The 18010-nt window shown below is 39.5% G+C and overlaps 2 protein-coding genes across 2 annotated transcripts; one reads left to right on the top strand and one right to left on the bottom strand.

The window, feature by feature from the left end:
• Positions 1–13563: 13563 nt before the first annotated feature.
• LOC148720999 (uncharacterized) lies at positions 13564–15571 on the top strand. Its single transcript, XM_088739079.1, has 2 exons — positions 13564–13818; positions 13961–15571. The coding sequence occupies exons 1-2, from the start codon at positions 13645–13647 to the stop codon at positions 15011–15013; spliced, it is 1227 nt and encodes a 408-aa protein (XP_088595205.1). The 5' UTR covers positions 13564–13644; the 3' UTR covers positions 15014–15571.
• On the bottom strand, positions 15088–17426 carry LOC148720998 (uncharacterized). Its single transcript, XM_088739080.1, has 2 exons — positions 17022–17426; positions 15088–16826 (listed from the first exon to the last, which is right to left on the bottom strand). Exons 1-2 carry the CDS (start codon positions 17267–17269, stop codon positions 15563–15565), a joined length of 1512 nt encoding a protein of 503 aa, XP_088595206.1. The 5' UTR covers positions 17270–17426; the 3' UTR covers positions 15088–15562.
• Between the last annotated feature and the right edge of the window lie 584 nt (positions 17427–18010).

Below are 18010 nucleotides of genomic sequence, written 5' to 3'. Positions count from 1 at the left end.
ATATATAACATACTAAGCTTTTCATTCATTGTCAATATAGGGAAGTGTTGTCTATCCTTTCTGGTCCACCCATATTGAAGTCCTGGCATTCAGTGTAATGCCTGAGCGCTTCTGGGATATACAACATACTTTAAGTTTTTTCATTCATGGTCAATATAGGGAAGTGTTGTGTATCCTTTCTGGTTCACCCAGGCTGAAGTCCTGGCATTCAGTGTAATGCCTGAGCGCCTCTTGGAAATACAACATACTTTAAGTTTTTTCATTCATGGTCAATACGGGGAAGTGTTGTTTATCTTTTCTGGTTCACCAGGCTGAATGGAAGTTCTGCTATTCACAGTAATCCCTTAGTGCTTCTGGGATACCAAACATTCTTATTTTCTTTGACATTCACAGGTCAATATAGGGAAGTGTTGTCTATCCTTTCTGGTTCACCCAGGCTGAAGTCCTGGCATTCAGTGTAATGCCTGAGTGCTTATGGGATATACAACATACATAGCTTTTCATTCATGGTCAATATAGGGAAGTGTTGTGTATCCTTTCTGGTCCACCCAGGCTAAAGTCCTGGCATTCAGTGTAATGCCTGAGCGCTTTTGGGATATATAACTTACATAGCTTTTCATTCATGGTCAATATAGGGAAGTGTTGTCTATCCTTTCTGGTTCACCCAGGCTGAAGTCCTGGCATTGACTGTAATGCCTGAGCACTTCTGGGATATATAACAAAGTTTCACATAGCTTTTCATTCATGGTCAATATAGGGAAGTGTTGTCTATCCTTTCTGGTTCACCCAGGCTGAAGTCCTGGCATTCAGAGTAATGCCTGAGCGCTTCTGGGATATATAACATACTTAGGTTTTCATTCATTGTCAATATAGGGAAGTGTTGTCTATCCTTTCTGGTTCACCCAGGCTGAAGTCCTGGCATTCAGTGTAATGCCTCAGTGCTTCTGGGATATACAACATACATAGCTTTTCATTCATGGTCAATATAGGGAAGTGTTGTCTATCCTTTCTGGTCCACCCAGGCTGAAGTCCTGGCATTCAGTGTAATGCCTGAGCGCTTCTGGGATATATAACTTACATAGCTTTTCATTCATGGTCAATATAGGGAAGTGTTGTCTATCCTTTCTGGTTCACCCAGGCTGAAGTCCTGGCATTGACTGTAATGCCTGAGCCCTTCTGGGATATATAACAAAGTTTCACATAGCTTTTCATTCATGGTCAATATAGGGAAGTGTTGTCTATCCTTTCTGGTTCACCCAGGCTGAAGTCCTGGCATTCAGTGTAATGCCTGAGCACTTCTGGGATATACAACATACTGAGCTTTTTACTCATGGTCAATATAGGGAAGTGTTGTCTATCCTTTCTGGTTCACCCAGGCTGAAGTCCTGGCATTCAGAGTAATGCCTGAGCGCTTCTGGGATATATAACATACTTAGCTTTTCATTCATTGTCAATATAGGGAAGTGTTGTCTATCCTTTCTGGTCCACCCATATTGAAGTCCTGGCATTCAGTGTAATGCCTGAGCGCTTCTGGGATATACAACATACTTTAAGTTTTTTCATTCATGGTCAATATAGGGAAGTGTTGTGTATCCTTTCTGGTCCACCCAGGCTAAAGTCCTGGCATTCAGTGTAATGCCTGAGCGCTTTTGGGATATATAACTTACATAGCTTTTCATTCATGGTCAATATAGGGAAGTGTTGTCTATCCTTTCTGGTCCACCCATATTGAAGTCCTGGCATTCAGTGTAATGCCTGAGCGCTTCTGGGATATACAACATACTTTAAGTTTTTTCATTCATGGTCAATATAGGGAAGTGTTGTGTATCCTTTCTGGTCCACCCAGGCTAAAGTCCTGGCATTCAGTGTAATGCCTGAGCGCTTCTGGGATATACAACATACTTTAAGTTTTTTCATTCATGGTCAATATAGGGAAGTGTTGTGTATCCTTTCTGGTCCACCCATATTGAAGTCCTGGCATTCAGTGTAATGCCTGAGCGCTTCTGGGATATACAACATACTTTAAGTTTTTTCATTCATGGTCAATATAGGGAAGTGTTGTGTATCCTTTCTGGTCCACCCAGGCTAAAGTCCTGGCATTCAGTGTAATGCCTGAGCGCTTCTGGGATATACAACATACTTTAAGTTTTTTCATTCATGGTCAATACGGGGAAGTGTTGTTTATCTTTTCTGGTTCACCCAGGCTGAATGGAAGTTCTGCTATTCACAGTAATCCCTTAGTGCTTCTGGGATACCTAACATTCTTATTTTTTTTGACATTCACAGGTTAATCAAGGGAAGTGTTGTCTATCGACCTTACTGGTTCACCCAGGCTGAAGTCCTGGCATTCAGTTTAATGCCTGAGCGCCTCTGCGATATTTGACTCACTTAGCTTTTCATTGATGGTTAATATAGGGAAGTATTGTCTATCCTTTCTGGTTCACCCAGGCTGAAGTTCTGGCATTCAGAGTAATGCCTGAGGTTTTCTGGCATATATAATGTGAAGAAATTCTTGTGACGCAAACTTTTCTGTTATTTGAGCTCTTCACCTATATCTACAGCAGAGCGACAGGAATAAATAGTTGTTTGAGACAAAAATTTGAAAAACAGCTTCATTTACTGTTAAAAATCGCCCTGCAAACCGCGACGGGAAGAGAACATCAAAACAAAAAATGCTGCCAAAAAAACTCAATAAATAACACAAGGCAAAACACTGCTGGTACATTTCTTTGCGAAGCTAGATCGTGAAATCTCTGATGCGACGTTTTTGTAGGGCGTAAACACACGACGACGATTGATTTCCTGACAAACTGGGTAATATGAGATAATATAAAGTATGAAACAACACGAAGTAACGCGCAGAGCCTCAAGTGATCGATATACCGTATTTCCTTGAATAAGTGCCCACCCCTTGGCCATTCAAACTTATAACTCTGAATAAGCGCGACACCGGAACCCTTTCTTTTTCAGCTTTCATAACATTTTAAACTTTTACTACCTTAGATGAATATGTTGGGAGAGATTCTTGCTTTAAGAGTTATATTACGCCGATGTATTATCTTTCCTTTTTATATGGCTGGCTTCGGAAGCGGTGCAAGATGCAGCGAATTCTGTGAGCTGATTGGCTATTAACCCTTGCCTATTTTTCGTTTTCTGCGGTGGCCAGCGTTGCAGCCATTTTGTCTTTGTGTAACCTGCAGGCAAGCTCTCGCTTGGCTCTTATCGCTTGGCTCAGGTTTGAGTTTTCCTGCTTGGTCAATAACGCATTACTGGATCTACCGCGCTCTATGTTAATTTCCAAACCACTCTAGCGCACAGCGCTTGACTCAGTATTTAAAGTTGGTTTTTCGGAAAAAGTGAACGTCCCACCCCTCTCAAGAAGCTTTTAGAATATAAAAATTCAAGGACTTTCTAAGGATTGGTTAAATCCATTGGGGGACTTGCCCTGAAATTAACAGACTTGCAAGACAGTACGAACCCCGTTAAAGTTCAAGGGAGGTTAAACTTGTTCGTAACGTGTCATTAAACGAAAGTTGGTCTTTGTCTGTTTAAAAGCTTTGTCAGCTTGTTCAACATCTATCTTGATTTGAAAACAATTATTATTACCCCCGGTCTCTGTTTATTCACGATTTTAATCATCGTTGCGGAGGAGGTAGCGCAAAGAGATTTTCAACACCAGTGCGTTAATCACATCGTACCTATAATGTCTGTAGTCTCTCGCAACTATCTAGAGGATTCCGGCACCAATATAGGTCATATGAAGGCCAGTGACAAAGAATCTTATGTGTACTGCATGAATAATTTAATTTAGTCCATTTTCACTGCATTAAGTTTTGCAGTGGGGAAGGACTAGAAAGGAACATAGGAACCATTCGTGCTAGTCCACCCTCCCACCCATCCCACCCCAGGGGAGGACATCCATCACACAGTAATCTCGTGTGTGGGAAATTAACGTCTCCTACGCCAACCCTGCAGGAGACGGGACCTCCATTTATTCGTCCCTATCCGAGAAGACTAGAATATCTAACCATTTCTTGATGTTATAGAAAGGCAGCAAATTCTTCTCAATTATTTTAAGACCCTGAGTGTTGGTCCGGCCGGGGCTCGAACCCTCGACCTCCCGCACAACAGTCCAGCGCTCTATCCATTGAGCTAACCGGGAGGCGAATATCGTTTAAAAAAACTGGAACAGTGTGTAAACTATAAATGCGACATAAAATATCAGTGAGAAAAAGCCGCCATGTATTGTGGACTCTGCGTTAAACAGCAAAGGAAATTATAGGTTGTAATACGCCGAGTTTATTCCCAGTAACTGGTAACCGGATGCTCAAAAATTACAGCACCAAGCGTCAGCTGTCAAAGATTCCGAACACAGCGGAAAAAAAGTCGTCGGTTCTGGAATTTACTTTGTTTCCGATCCGAAAACAAAAATCTGGTAAAATTGATTAGAAAACAAAACACTCAGGCCGCCAGTTAAATGTCGTAGTAAATAAGCGTCGCAGCCTATGTCAGTATTAATGAAGTTAACTAAATCCGCAAGCATTGACTAAGAAATGTTTCTTCGACGTGACTGTAACTGCCGCAACACACTCCGGGCGTTGGTTGTGTACTTCTGTGAAAGAAGGGTAAAAGCATGGAGTGTGGCTTGCATGTTGGGAGGCCGAAAAAGAGGATTTCGGGCAAAATGTCATCCTCGTCTTATTCATCGGCGGCCACATCGGCATCTTGGCTATCTGCGAGAGGTTCGCCTTGATAGGGAGCAAAATTCCCGACTGATACCGAGAACGAATCTCTACGAGTCTTTTTAGTTAATCGGCAACTGACGAGATCCACAAGATTAGGATCGAAACCGCGATCTTGCCTGACCATCTACAGAAAATGTCCAAAGATATTATAACGGTAGATGGGCTACTAAACGCCCCGGGCCAAAGCAATGCCATTCAGAGAATGAAGAAAACATGGAAGCCTCATACGACACCGCCACTGAAGATGATCTACTCGGCAAGTCTGAGGATAACGAACAAATCCCTCTGTACCAAATGCCTAGCAGAACATGCCCAGAATCCCTACATTATAGGGCGAGGGCCAAAATAAGAGCAGACGAGGATTTCAAAAATGAGATAAAGCAAATCCTTAACAACGCGGAGCAAGAAACAGTAAAGACGATCATGTGCTTCTATGAACGTGAAATCGGTCGTTTTAAAACCGAAATAAAGAAAAGAAAACGAGCCAAAACGGCTGGAACACTGAACACTAAGAACTGTAGTACGATCGAATCAGCGCGCGTGGCGCAAGCTGAAAGCAATCAAGACAACTTAACGATCGAGACAGTCAAAAGAATAGCTGTACATCTACAAAGGCGAACGATTCGACAAAGACGCAATCCCTGATGTGCGTACTCAGTGCCACACATAAAGCAAATTCTCATGAAAAACTGGCATTTAATAGAAACACAACCACTACTGAGCGAACTATACAAAAATCCGCCGCTCGTATCTTACAAAAGAGTACGGTCGCTCAAAGACATACTCGTGAGGGCTAAACTTTGAATAGGCTACTCTAAACACACGCTTGGGAGTCGTGTAGACCTGTCAACCCCATTTTACGCCACCGTCTTCCTCTTCGCTACTGGAGACAACTTCGCTTCGTTCAGAAGAAGATTCACTTGACAAAACTTCAATATCTGCCATCTCCTTCGCCCACGAATACAAACAAACAGTGAGTGAAATAAACAACGCTATCAGAGTGAACACAACCAGTGACGTCATCAATCCATTTGGCTCGGTACCAGGGCCCGGACATGGTTTTGTGTAAAATTTTTGACTTGAACGGTTAAAAAAGATATCTTTCGCTTCTTTTTGGCCAAAGAAAATTATCTCATGATGATCAGCATATTCAAAACTACATGTTAGAGCAAATATTTCAGATACGAAACTTTCGTTTCAGTAGCACTTTAAAGTAAGTTTGCATGTGTGGCTATACATCAATTTCAATTCGTTATAGGCATTTGAATTTCCTTGACTGATTGATATGGGTTGGAAATCCTTAACTTGAATCTTCTTTATTTTTAGCTTGCTTTAGCTGATAATGATTCAAGCCTCAACTTTACACAAATGATATGGACATTTGATTGACACCCCATCAATGAAACTAGGTTAGCTTGCGAGCAGGTCCTTGTTATTAGTTTTGCGTCGCTCTTTTGTCCACGAGTCGTGTTGCTCAAGGCCTCAGACTTATCATTCACGAGCGAAGTAACTCGTACTGAAGCGTCGATAATTGGCCCGAAGGCTAACTTAAGAAGGACTTTAGGTCGCACAGAGAAAACAGTAATTACGTTACAGGTGTTTTTATGTATTTACTTCCTTTTCCAATTTTATACGGGGTGTACCTGACAAGTTAAAGCGACAATTTCTCTGACATTTTTCAAACGAATAAACAATGAAGGGGAAGTTATATGACTCAGTACGTAGGGAGCTCTTTTTTTAGTGATCGTCGTCGTTGTGTAGCTGTTTATCGAATATTTCTCAAAAAAGGAACAAAAGAGAGGAATACAGAATAATGTCGACGACAAATTTTACTGGGGTGGAACACAGACCAAGACATTTCAAGAACTGTATTGTTTCCCCTCTCTGGTTGGTGGGCTTCAGCAAGAATTTTTTTTAATTCTTTCTTGACAGTCAACATTCTCCTCTCCATCACAGCATTTCTTGGCAATTCTCTTATTCTTGTTGCCCTTCACAAAAAATCTTCCCTTCATCCGCCGTCCAAACTCTTGTATCGTTATCTAGCAACAACTGATCTGTTGGTTGGTCTTGTTACCCAGCCTAGTTGTCTTTGCTAGTTTTTGGCTTTCTGTGACTCACGAACAATGGAATCTTTGTCTATATGCATTTGAAGCCTCCTTCCTCACAGGCTATACATTATGTGGAGTGTCTTTGACGACGATGACGGCTATAAGCGTGGATAGACTTCTCGCCCTGCTGTTGGGGCTGAGATACAGACAAATTGTAACTTTGGAACGCACATACATCATTGCAGCTGGCGTTTGGATTTTATCTAGTGTCGCTGCTTTATGCTACACGTTGGATTACCGTATACCCATTCTGTGTTTTTCTATATAAATACCATCTTGCCTTATTATTTCAGTCACCTCCTATATAAAAATTTTTCGGGGTCTCAGTCGTAATCAGGCCCAAGTACAAGATCATTTCCAACAACAGCCGAGCCAACCAAATGCATTTAACACGACGCGATACAAAAAGGCAGTGTACAGTGCACTGTGGGTACAGTTAGCATTAGTAGTTTGTTAGGCACCATACTTTATAGAGACAATTGTAGTCGCTTGTAGTAAAACGTATTCATCACACTTTGTAGTCTTCAGGGAAGTAGCAGGTGTCTTACTTTACTTTAACTCGACGTTTAACGTCTTTCCTTTACGAGGGGGGCACTGGGGCCTCTGGGAAACCGCAAAACCGGAGAAAAAAAACCTCCAAAACCGAAAAACCGACGAAAAAGGGCAGCAAAACCGAAAACCGCATGCAAACCTGACAAAACCGCTACATTTTCCTCTTTAAAGGGGTCAAAAAGCAAAAACCGAAAACTGCATCAGAGTTTTCGTGAAAACCGAAAACCGAATCAAAAACACGTAAAATCCGCAAACCACTCTGAATATCAAAACCGAAAAACCGAACCTTTTAGGCCCAAAAAACCGCAAAACCGAAAATCCCAAGGCCCCCCTCCTTTACTGCTGGAAGATAAATGAAGTAAGACGAGCAGTGAAGCAAACAATCAGACAAGCACTTTGCTGTTCATGGAGTTAGGTCCTCCTCGAGTTATATATAGTACTTTTAAAGCTGAAAGTGATTACACAATTATTGTATGAAAACGCCCGTCAAATATGTTATTAGATAGGAAGAAATCAAAAGCTCAAATAATATTTTTGTTCGAGGTCTGTACGTAGTCTGTTGGGGATAGTGTATCCGTTGATCTATGTTCTTTTGTGTTGTGAATATTTTTCTAGTTTAAATTATCTGTCAAACTTGCTGAGGCTGATAATGATTAAAGTTTCAATTCCGAAAAAATAATATAAACATTTGATTGGCATCCTGTCAGTGGAGGTTAATAACAGATGTCTCCATATTTTAGTATTTTTTCTCAACTGAGGTACCTCGCATGTTCCTGCTATTTTTTAACACAACAGAGAATTTTCTGGCGCATTTTAAATGCTTGAACGCTGGTGAGGATTTTTAATTGTGTACATTGTTTAGGAAGTAGCGTTTCAGTGAACGTTGGTAGGCGTGTGCTGTTTGGACCTCATTTGTCGTTGCAATCATAGATAACTTGCCAGAAGAAACAAAACGAACATAGAACAATGTCCCAAACAAATTTTACAAGAGGTGGAACACTGACCGAAACATTTGGAGAACTGCGATGCTCCCTTTTATTGTTGAGTGCTAAGCAAGAATCAGTTTCTTTCGCAGCAGTTAACATTCTCCACTCCATCACAGCATTTCTTGGCAATTTTCTTATCCTTCTTGCCCTTCACAGAGAATCCTCCCTTCATCCGCCGTCTAAACTCTTGTATCGATGTCTGGCAACAACTGATCTGTTGGTTGGTCTTGTTACCCAGCCTCTCGTTGTTGCGACTTGGATTTCCGTTCAAATTATCCGGATCAAATGATCCAGGTAAAGAGGGACTCTAGGGAGAATACTTTCAAAAGTAATTGGTGTCACCCTCTTAAAATAAAGGTTATTATTATTATTATTATTATTATTATTATTATTATCTGTTCAGTGCATTGTAAAAACTGAAGCAGGTGTCTATAATCTCCTTTTATTGCTATTTCATACGTGAGGCACCTGATGGATTCCGGAAAAAATTAATCAGTTTTTGAAAGAACAGAAAATTTCCGAACACATTTTGAATGAATAAAGGCTGGTGAGATGGTCTTTATGTGGCTAAATTTAAAGAAGTGAGGTTTAAGCGATCGCGCCTTGGTGTCTGCAGTTTACACAAATATTTCTCATTGCAATCACAAATACACGACAAGAAAAAGAAAACAGATAATGTTGACAACAAATTTCACTAGAGGTGGAAAGTAGACGAAAACAACACAAGAACTCCTATGCTGCCCCTCCCCCCCCCCCCCCCCCCACCTTTTGAAGCTGGATTTAAACAAGAATCAGTTTTTATCACAGCAGTTAACATTCTCCTCTTCCCAACAGCATTTCTTGGAAATTCTCCTATCATTGTTACCGTTCACAAGGTATCTTCCCTCCATCAGCCGTCCAAACTCTTAGCGAAGAGACAGTCGTTAGAACATACCGGTTCTAGGACAATAGCGTATCCACACTTGAAAATTAGAAGGAAATGTATGGGAAAATGAGCAAAACTGTGTTCACTAGAAATTGAAATGAAGTATTTTAGATATAAGCTGGCATCTCTGATTACAATTTCAATTTCAATAGTTTGATGCTTTCGAGTTTCCAGTTTTTTTCTCAGACCAAGTGAAATAGTCAGCTTTTATTTTTCTTTATTTCTAGTTTACCGAGATTGATAATGATCAGTCAAGTTTACATTTCATGCAGATGATATGGACATTTCGAAAGCACCCTATCAAATTAAGAGAGATGGTTTGTGGCTCTTCTAAAAATGATACGATAGATGTCTCTATATCTGGCTTGCCTTTTATTGCTAATTCATACCATTTAGGGTATGAAAAAAGTAACTTTTTTAACACGGTAGACAGTTTCCAGAGACATTTTGAATGCCAATTCTACAATCGAGCTCGAAAGACAAAAAAAAATGATAATAAACTAGTAGGAAATAAATTGTTCATCGAGTCAGATTGGATTCGATTGGAAAACGCATCCCTTTATTTTCCATCTCTATCAATTAATTGTCATGTTTACCTCCATATTGGGAAATATGCATGTTAAATGCTTAAACGCAGGTGAGGATTTTTAATTGTGGACATTGTTTAGGAAGTAGGGTTTCAGTGACCGTTGGTAGGCGTGTGCTGTTTGGACCTCATTTCTCGTTGCAATCATAGATAACTTGCCAGAAAAAACAAATCGAACACAGAACAATGTCCCCAACGAATTTCACGAGAGGTGGAACACTGACCAAAACATTTGGAGAACTGCGATGCTCCCTTTTATTGTTGAGTGGGCCTAAGCAAGAATCAGTTTCTTTCGCAGCAGTTAACATTCTCCTCTCCATCACAGCATTTCTTGGCAATTTTCTTATCCTTGTTGCCCTTCACCGACAATCTTCCCTTCATGCGCCGTCTAAACTCTTGTGTCGTTGTCTGGCAACAACTGATCTGTTGGTTGGTCTTGTTACCCAGCCTCTGGCTGCTACGACCTGGATTTCCGTGGTCCACGAACAATGGAATCTTTGTCGATACGCATATGACGCCGTCTACCTCACATCCGTAGCATTATGTGGAGTGTCGTTGATGACGATAACGGCCATAAGCGTGGATAGACTATTCGCCTTGTTGTTGGGGCTAAGATACAGACAAATTGTAACTTTGAAGCGCACATACATCATCTTAGCTACCTTTTGGATTGTATCTAGCGTCGCTGCTTTATGCTCCATATTAGATAACCGTATAACCATTTGGTATACCTGTATAATTATATCATCTTGCCTTGTTATTTCATTCCTCTCGTATATAAACATTTTTCGGGGTCTCAGTAATCATCAGGCTCAAGTACAAGATCATGGCCCACAACAGCCGAGCCAACTAAATGCACTGAACATGGCGCGATACAAAAAGGCAGTGTACAGTTCACTGTTGGTGCAGTTAGCACTAGTAGTTTGCTATGCACCAAACTTAATCATAGTGGCAGTAGTAATCGGTGACGATAAAACGTATTCATTAGACTCAGTAATAAGGGGAGTAGCAGATGTCTTGCTTTACTTTAACTCGACGTTAAACCCGTTCCTTTACTGCTGGAAGATAAGTGAAGTAAGACAAGCAGTGAAACAGACAATAAGACAAGCGCTTTGCTGTCCATGGTTTTAGAGTTAGATCCCCGGTTTCTTAGGGTACACTCTAATGGATAGTTTTCATAGCTTAGTAAAAATGTCACGATTAGTACCAGCCAGAGAGACCGCTCGTCAGATATGTTGTATGTTGGATAGGAAGAAATAAGAAACTTACGAAAAAATTGTTGGTGGAAGTCTGTGCATAGTCCATAATGTTTAAGAATTTTAGAGATGTATAATATTGCCTGACTAATGTTAGCAATTTGTAAGTGAGCATATGGAATAAAATGGAAACTCCAAAAAACAAAAGGAATTGTCAAGTATGTTACTTAAAAGAAACTTCGTAGACGCATTCTTAAAGAGTAAACGCATGTGAGGAAGTCCTGAGATAAATGCTGCTGACGAAGTTAGAATCAGATAAGCCTTCGGCTATTTTTGTAATTTCGAACGCGGTTGATAAATTTTTGTTCACAAAAGCATTAGGATGTAACTGCTCAAGAGAGAATGGGTAATCACACCAGAGAATCCAACAATTCGCTGGCTAAAGGAGGAGAATAAACAAAGAATAAAAAAAAAAAATGTAGAAAACGGTTTGCTGGCGTAATTTTTAACGATGAGAGAAAAACTGCAAAGCGCAATTAACTACTAAGGTAAACTTAAATATTTTCAAATATGTTCGCAGCTGTAATCAAAATTTGAATTTGAATAGTTTGATGCGTTCGAAGATTGTCAAAAATTCCTTTATTTATCTAAGACCGAGTAAAATCTCCAGTTTACATTATTTATTAAGCTTGCTGAGGCTGATAATGACATGAACTCTTGATTAGGATCCTGGAGGTGAAAGTTTAATGGCAGATGCCTCCATATTTGCCTTTTAGTGTCTTTTTCTTAACTGAGGTACCTCGCAGGTTGCGGGCATTTTTTGACACAACATAGAATTTTCTGATGCATTTTAAATGCTTAGACGGTGGTGAGGAATTCTGATTGTGGACTTTCTTTAGGAAGTATTTTTCGTGCTACTAATTCTAACTTTATCATGATTATATCTAGTCATAATCGAAGAGAGATAGGCATACATTTTACTCTAATGTTAATTCCTCTTTAAACCATATTAAGGCAACGATTAAAAATACTCAGCCATACTACACAACGAAACGTCTAATAAGAGATTTATTATCCAACGCGCCAAATTGTTATTTCAGTACGGGCTAATTTCGTGGAAATTTTCTAACCGGTTTTCTGGAGTACAAATACCGAGAGATATTTGTTCTCGTTTTGGGCGTTATTTGTATTCTACGAAGCACAGTTGGATAATAATACTAGTCACAATGTGTAAGTGTGTATATGATAAAATTTACAATCCCCGCTTTTTGTACAGTTATTTCAAAATCTCTCCATTTTCCGAAATTAAATGCAGTACTTTATCCTCTTCGCTCAGCTATGAATGATTTTCTGCCTGTGGAGACCGAGTTCAAATAAGATGTAAAACAACAATACAATCATAGATGTGTCTAAGTTTGACTGTAGATGCTAATTTATTCCTAAATTAAACTTAACCGATTAGACAAACACGTAATTGTGGCGCAAAATAGACCGCCGCCGTTATTATGAGACATTTAAAAAATAAACCAGAATAAGGTGTTACAAAATTATTTTTAGTCACGAGTTGTCTTCTCTTATCATAAATGAGAAACGTAAGGTAAATTATGAACTGTAAAAAAGAAAAGGGATCGTCATCATTGTCATTTGAAAGCCATGTCGTGGGCGCATTTTTAAAGAGTCAACGCATTAGAGGAAGTCTTGAGGTGAATGTTGCTGATGAAAGGTAGAACCAGCTAATCTATCCTTTGATTTCTTCCTGGGAATGATAAATTGTTTTTCACTTCAGTAGTAGTATGTCGTAATATAAGGGAAATTTATTAATGGTCCAGATAATGACAACGACAAGATTGAATAGCGTGCAGCTTGCTTGATAATAGACCATTTTTGTTAGCTGCAAAACTGTGTTCATTAGAAATTTAAAAGAAATATTTTAAAGTAAGCTGGCATCTCTGATTAAAATTTCAATTTCAATAGTTTAATGCTTTCGGAGATTGTACGAGTCCAGATTTTTCATAGACCCAGTAAAATCGTCAGCTTTTCTTTTTTTTTTTTTTCTAGTTTACCGAGTTTGATAATATTCAAGTTTGAACTTCAAGCAGATGACATGGAAATTTGAAAAGCACCCTATCAAATAGAGAGGGATTGTTTGCCCTCCAGCAAGAAAAATTCAATAACTTTCCTTTTACATGAAAGTTACCTGATATGAAAGTATATTTCTCTTCTTATTGTGAACAAGACATTGGAAGAAAACAAATTGGATCAGATTAGGGTCTAGTACGCTACTTTTGCCTTGTCATTGTCAGGAAACAAGCACAGAACAATGTCCACAACAAATTACAGAGGCAGCACACAGGCAAAAACATTTCGAGAACTGCTATGCTCCCCTTCTATGGCGGGTGAACTTCGACAAGAATTAGTTTCTCTTGCAGCAGTTAACATTCTCCTCTCCATCACAGCGTTTCTTGGCAATAGAGTACCGAAGCCCTGACGTCACGTTTCCATGGTTGCATTTCTGCTGGATCTAAACAAACTCACATGTGTTTAACATGGCGGCGTTGTCGATAACATCGTTCGCAAAATACTTCTCAGATGAGCCTAAATCTTTAAACCGTGGCGAAAACCATTACCAATCTGGACACGTTCTATCTTTTTGCTATTGTGATGGAATTATCAGAGGGTCAGTGCAAGCGAGCATGAAAAGTACGACGTATAAAGTCACAGTAAGTGTAAAATTTCTATTACTCGATGTCTATCCGTTAACATCGCCAAACCAAAACTTATTTAAATTAAGTGATTTCGAATCTTCGTTTAAAGGAAATCTTGAAAAGTAAGCTTATATTTCTTTTTCTCTTTCCTTCGCAGATATATCTTCAAGAAAACGAAATACGTTCCACAGAATGCGAGTGCCCTCGTGGCGGTTCAAAGTGTAGTCACGCTGTAGCTCTGTTCCTTCATGGCTACCACAACTTAAGTAGAACTGACATCGAATGTCAGTGGAAGAAACAAAAGGCATCCGAGGTGGTTAAAACGGTAGAAGATCTGTATCCACCCAAAGAAACTAAAGTCCTAAAACGAAAAACTACAGATGAGGACAGAGAATGGCTACGGAACAAGCTGAAGAGATACGGCGAGTTCACAGGAATGTTATGGCTTTTGAGCCCCGAACCTGACAAAGAGAATCGTCTGCCGATCTCCACAGTCGAAGAAATCATTTTATCGAGAGAGTTTGTTGAAAGCGGACTTGATACAAATTTCTTGTTGGAAAAATTGAAAGTAAGTGAGCAGCAAGTGAAATCAGTCTGTGAGATCACGAAAGAGCAACGTGAATGTGGAGAGTGGCATGTGGTGAGAAAAGGACGTTTGACTGCTAGCAATTTTGGTCCAGTTCTTGAAGCAAAAAGAGTCACTCCTTCCCTTATCAAGCGTGTTCTTGGAGAATACGACATCTCTCGAGTGCAGGCTGTTCGATGGGGTGTCGTTAACGAGAAAGAAGGAATAAAGGCCTTCACCAAATTAACAATGAAAGTAGTAAAGGATTGTGGCCTTTGGCTACACAAGTCTGGTGTTTTGGGTGCATCACCAGATGGACTTGTTGATGACAATGCGATCATTGAAGTCAAATGCCCTTACACACATCGCAATTCAACAATTGAGGAGGCTGTTAAAGACCCTAAGTTCTGTTTAGTAAAGAGAGATGCTGGCTATTGTTTAAAACAATCCCACCACTACTGGCATCAAGTCCAGGGTCAGCTGTTTATAACTGGGAAGCAAATCTGTTACTTTGTGGTTTGGACAACAATGCAAACTGTTGTGTTGGCAATCCAGAAAGACTGCACATGGGAACCAAATCTTCTTTCACTTCAAGAATTTTATACAATTCACATGATTCCTGCACTTGTTGATGGTGGTCTTTAAATTTTAAGACTTTGTTGTAAAATTAATGTAGTTTTTTATAAAGTAATGGATTTGATAATACATACTTTTAGAAATATTTTTTAAAATATTGTTTTATTTGGTAAAATCATTGCAACTTTTACAACAAATATGCAGTAACTGAAGGGTGTATATAAAATAAAAATGTTCATGTTAATCTTAAAATTGTTTTTCTTTAAACAGCAACATTTGCTGGGGTTTTTACATTAGCTACTTGAGACAAGAAAATGATAGATTCATTGTAATCGTATTTGAATACAGTTGGTTATCTGAATTCATAATAAGACTAGCATAAGGGTGTGGTGGCAGGAATACTGATCAGAAATAAATAGTTTGTCATTAAGTTGTGTATCATGATTCCTTGTATCATGAGCAAGTAAAATAGGGTTACAAGCTTTTCACAGATCACACAACACCTGTCCACTCTTTGTATCAGAATACAGTTAATTGATTAACTATGATCAGACAATGCCAATGTATACCAGGCCTTAGTAAACTGATGTAAGATGATCAATATTTCAATTAAAATGACTAATCAAAGTCAACAGTGTCATTGGTTTCCTTAATTAATGGGTTTTGTAAATTAACTAAAGCACCACATAGCTGTATAATCTTACCAGAGAGGGATCGCAAGTATGGTGGCACAAAATTTAAAATTTTATAGTTCTTCAATCTAGCATTAGCACGTTCTACGTGTATACGACATTTTGCAATGCTCTTTGTTAACTTAACTTCACTTTCTGTAAATTTTCCATTGTTCAAGAATGGGGGAATGTTCACATATACACCATTAGGAACAATATCATTTATCAAAAACCCTTTATCCGCAAGTATAATATCCCCAGCAACAAAATGCTTTAATATTCCTGACTTTTGAACCGTTACTTTATCTGATACTGAGCCAGGGAAAAGTTTACTTACATAAGTTATAACCGCGTTGGGTGCCACACCAACAATTGTCTTAAAAGAATTCATACCCCTGTACGTTGAATATGTCAATTTTTGGTCACTCATAAGCTTAGGTGTAGCAACCTCGATATCGGTGCAATCTATTACCATACGACAGTCTCCAAATAAGCTAAATGAGCCTGGAAGTGAAGTTTTGTTTTTTTGTCTGGATGGAACAGCTATCTCCATTTGATCTTCATATAGAATTTGGTGCAAAACATGGATAAATGTTGTCACAATATTCGCTATTGTAGCAGTACTGCAACTAAAAAGTTCAGCTAAATGTAAGTTATGATAATTATGTCTAATCTTCATCAATGTTATCAATATTTGATCTTCAAAAGATATCTTGTCTACTTTCCAGCCACACACGTAAACAATATCGTTGCGGTATCTTTCGGCATATTCGACAACAATGTGGAACATTTCTTTGTTTGGGAGGCCAGTTTCCATGTTGATTACCTTTGAATCCATGTTAAAAGAGCTGTAGTTTCTTTTTAAGTAGCTTTCTTTTTCTTTCAACTCGGATACTTGGGTCTTTAATGTCCCTAGCTCTGCTTGTAGCAGGATATTTTCAGTCTGCAAAGTAGTGCATTTCATTTGCATCTCCTCGCAACTGAGCTCGCAAGGCTCGTTCTGGTTGCTCTTCGTCGAAGATTCTGAAAGGATCTGCTCGATAGTCGTTGTCTCTGGGACTTCAGTTCTTTGCTTTTTCCTTTTTGGAGCATTTCGAGATTCAAATAGTTTGTCTTTATTCCAGGAAAAGACCTCGGGGCCTTCTTCTTTACTTCCTCGGAAATGACAACTACAAACTCGAGCGCCTTTGCCAGGTTCACGATCAGCTCGTCTGGAGAGAGAAAACGAAGGTTTTAAACTTTAATCATAACGTAAAAAAAAGCTTTTTTTCTCTCTAGAGGTCTTTCAAAGGTATAATCCACAGGTCAGTGCACTTTTGAGTGGTTAAATAAAACCATCTTCCGCGTAACTATAACCGACACGTGGCCGTGCATCATGGTGGTCATTGTACCAAAAATCAACCTACCTTATTAGAGAAATCCATTTTCTTCTTTGAGCAGGATCTTTGGGGAAACGGTAAAAGCTGCAATTGTGACTTTCTGACTGATGATTGCAGTCGGGAACGAAGCATTGGCCCATTTTATGATGAGATGTAACGAAAGACGCCAAATAGTGTTTAGATCCAGCAAAAATGCTACCATGGTAACATGACGTCACACTTCGGCACTCTATTTTCTTATCCTTGTTGCTCTTTACAAAGAATCTTCCCTTCATCCGCCGTCCAAACTCTTGTATCGTTGTCTGGCAACAACTGATCTGTTGGTTGCTCTTGTTACCCAGCCTCTCGTTGTTGCGACTTGGATTTCCGTGGTCCACGAACAATGGAATCTTTGTCGATACGCATATGACGCCGCCTCCCTCACATCCGTAGCATTATGTGGAGTGTCGTTGATGACGATAACGGCCATAAGCCTGGATAGACTATTCGCCTTATTGTTGGGGCTGAGATACAGACAAATTGTAACTTTGAAGCGCACATACATTATCTTAGCTACCTTTTGGATTGTTTCTAGCGTCGCTGCCTTATGCTCCATATTAGATTACCGTATAAACATTTGGTTTAGCTATATAATTATACCATCTTGCCTTGTTATCTCATTCCTCTCGTATATAAACATTTTTCGGGGTCTCAGTCATCATCAGGCTCAAGTACAAGATCATGGCCCACAACAGCCGAGCCAACCAAATGCACTGAACATGGCGCGATACAAAAAGGCAGTGCACAATTCACTGTTGGTGCAGTTAGCACTAGTAGTTTGCTATGCACCAAACTTAATCATGAGGGCAGTAGTAATCGGTGACGATAAAACGTATTCGTTAGACTCAGTAGTCATAGGGGGAGTAGCAGGTGTCTTAGTTCACTTTAACTCGACGTTAAACCCGTTCCTTTACTGCTGGAAGATAAGTGAAGTAAGACAAGCAGTGAAACAGACAATCAGACAAGCGTTTTGGTGT

This window comes from Stylophora pistillata, chromosome 11, assembly GCF_964205215.1.
Source record: "Stylophora pistillata chromosome 11, jaStyPist1.2, whole genome shotgun sequence".
NCBI lineage: Eukaryota > Metazoa > Cnidaria > Anthozoa > Scleractinia > Pocilloporidae > Stylophora > Stylophora pistillata.
Note: the sequence above shows the minus strand (reverse complement) of the source record. Positions and strands in the feature narration are given on the sequence as shown.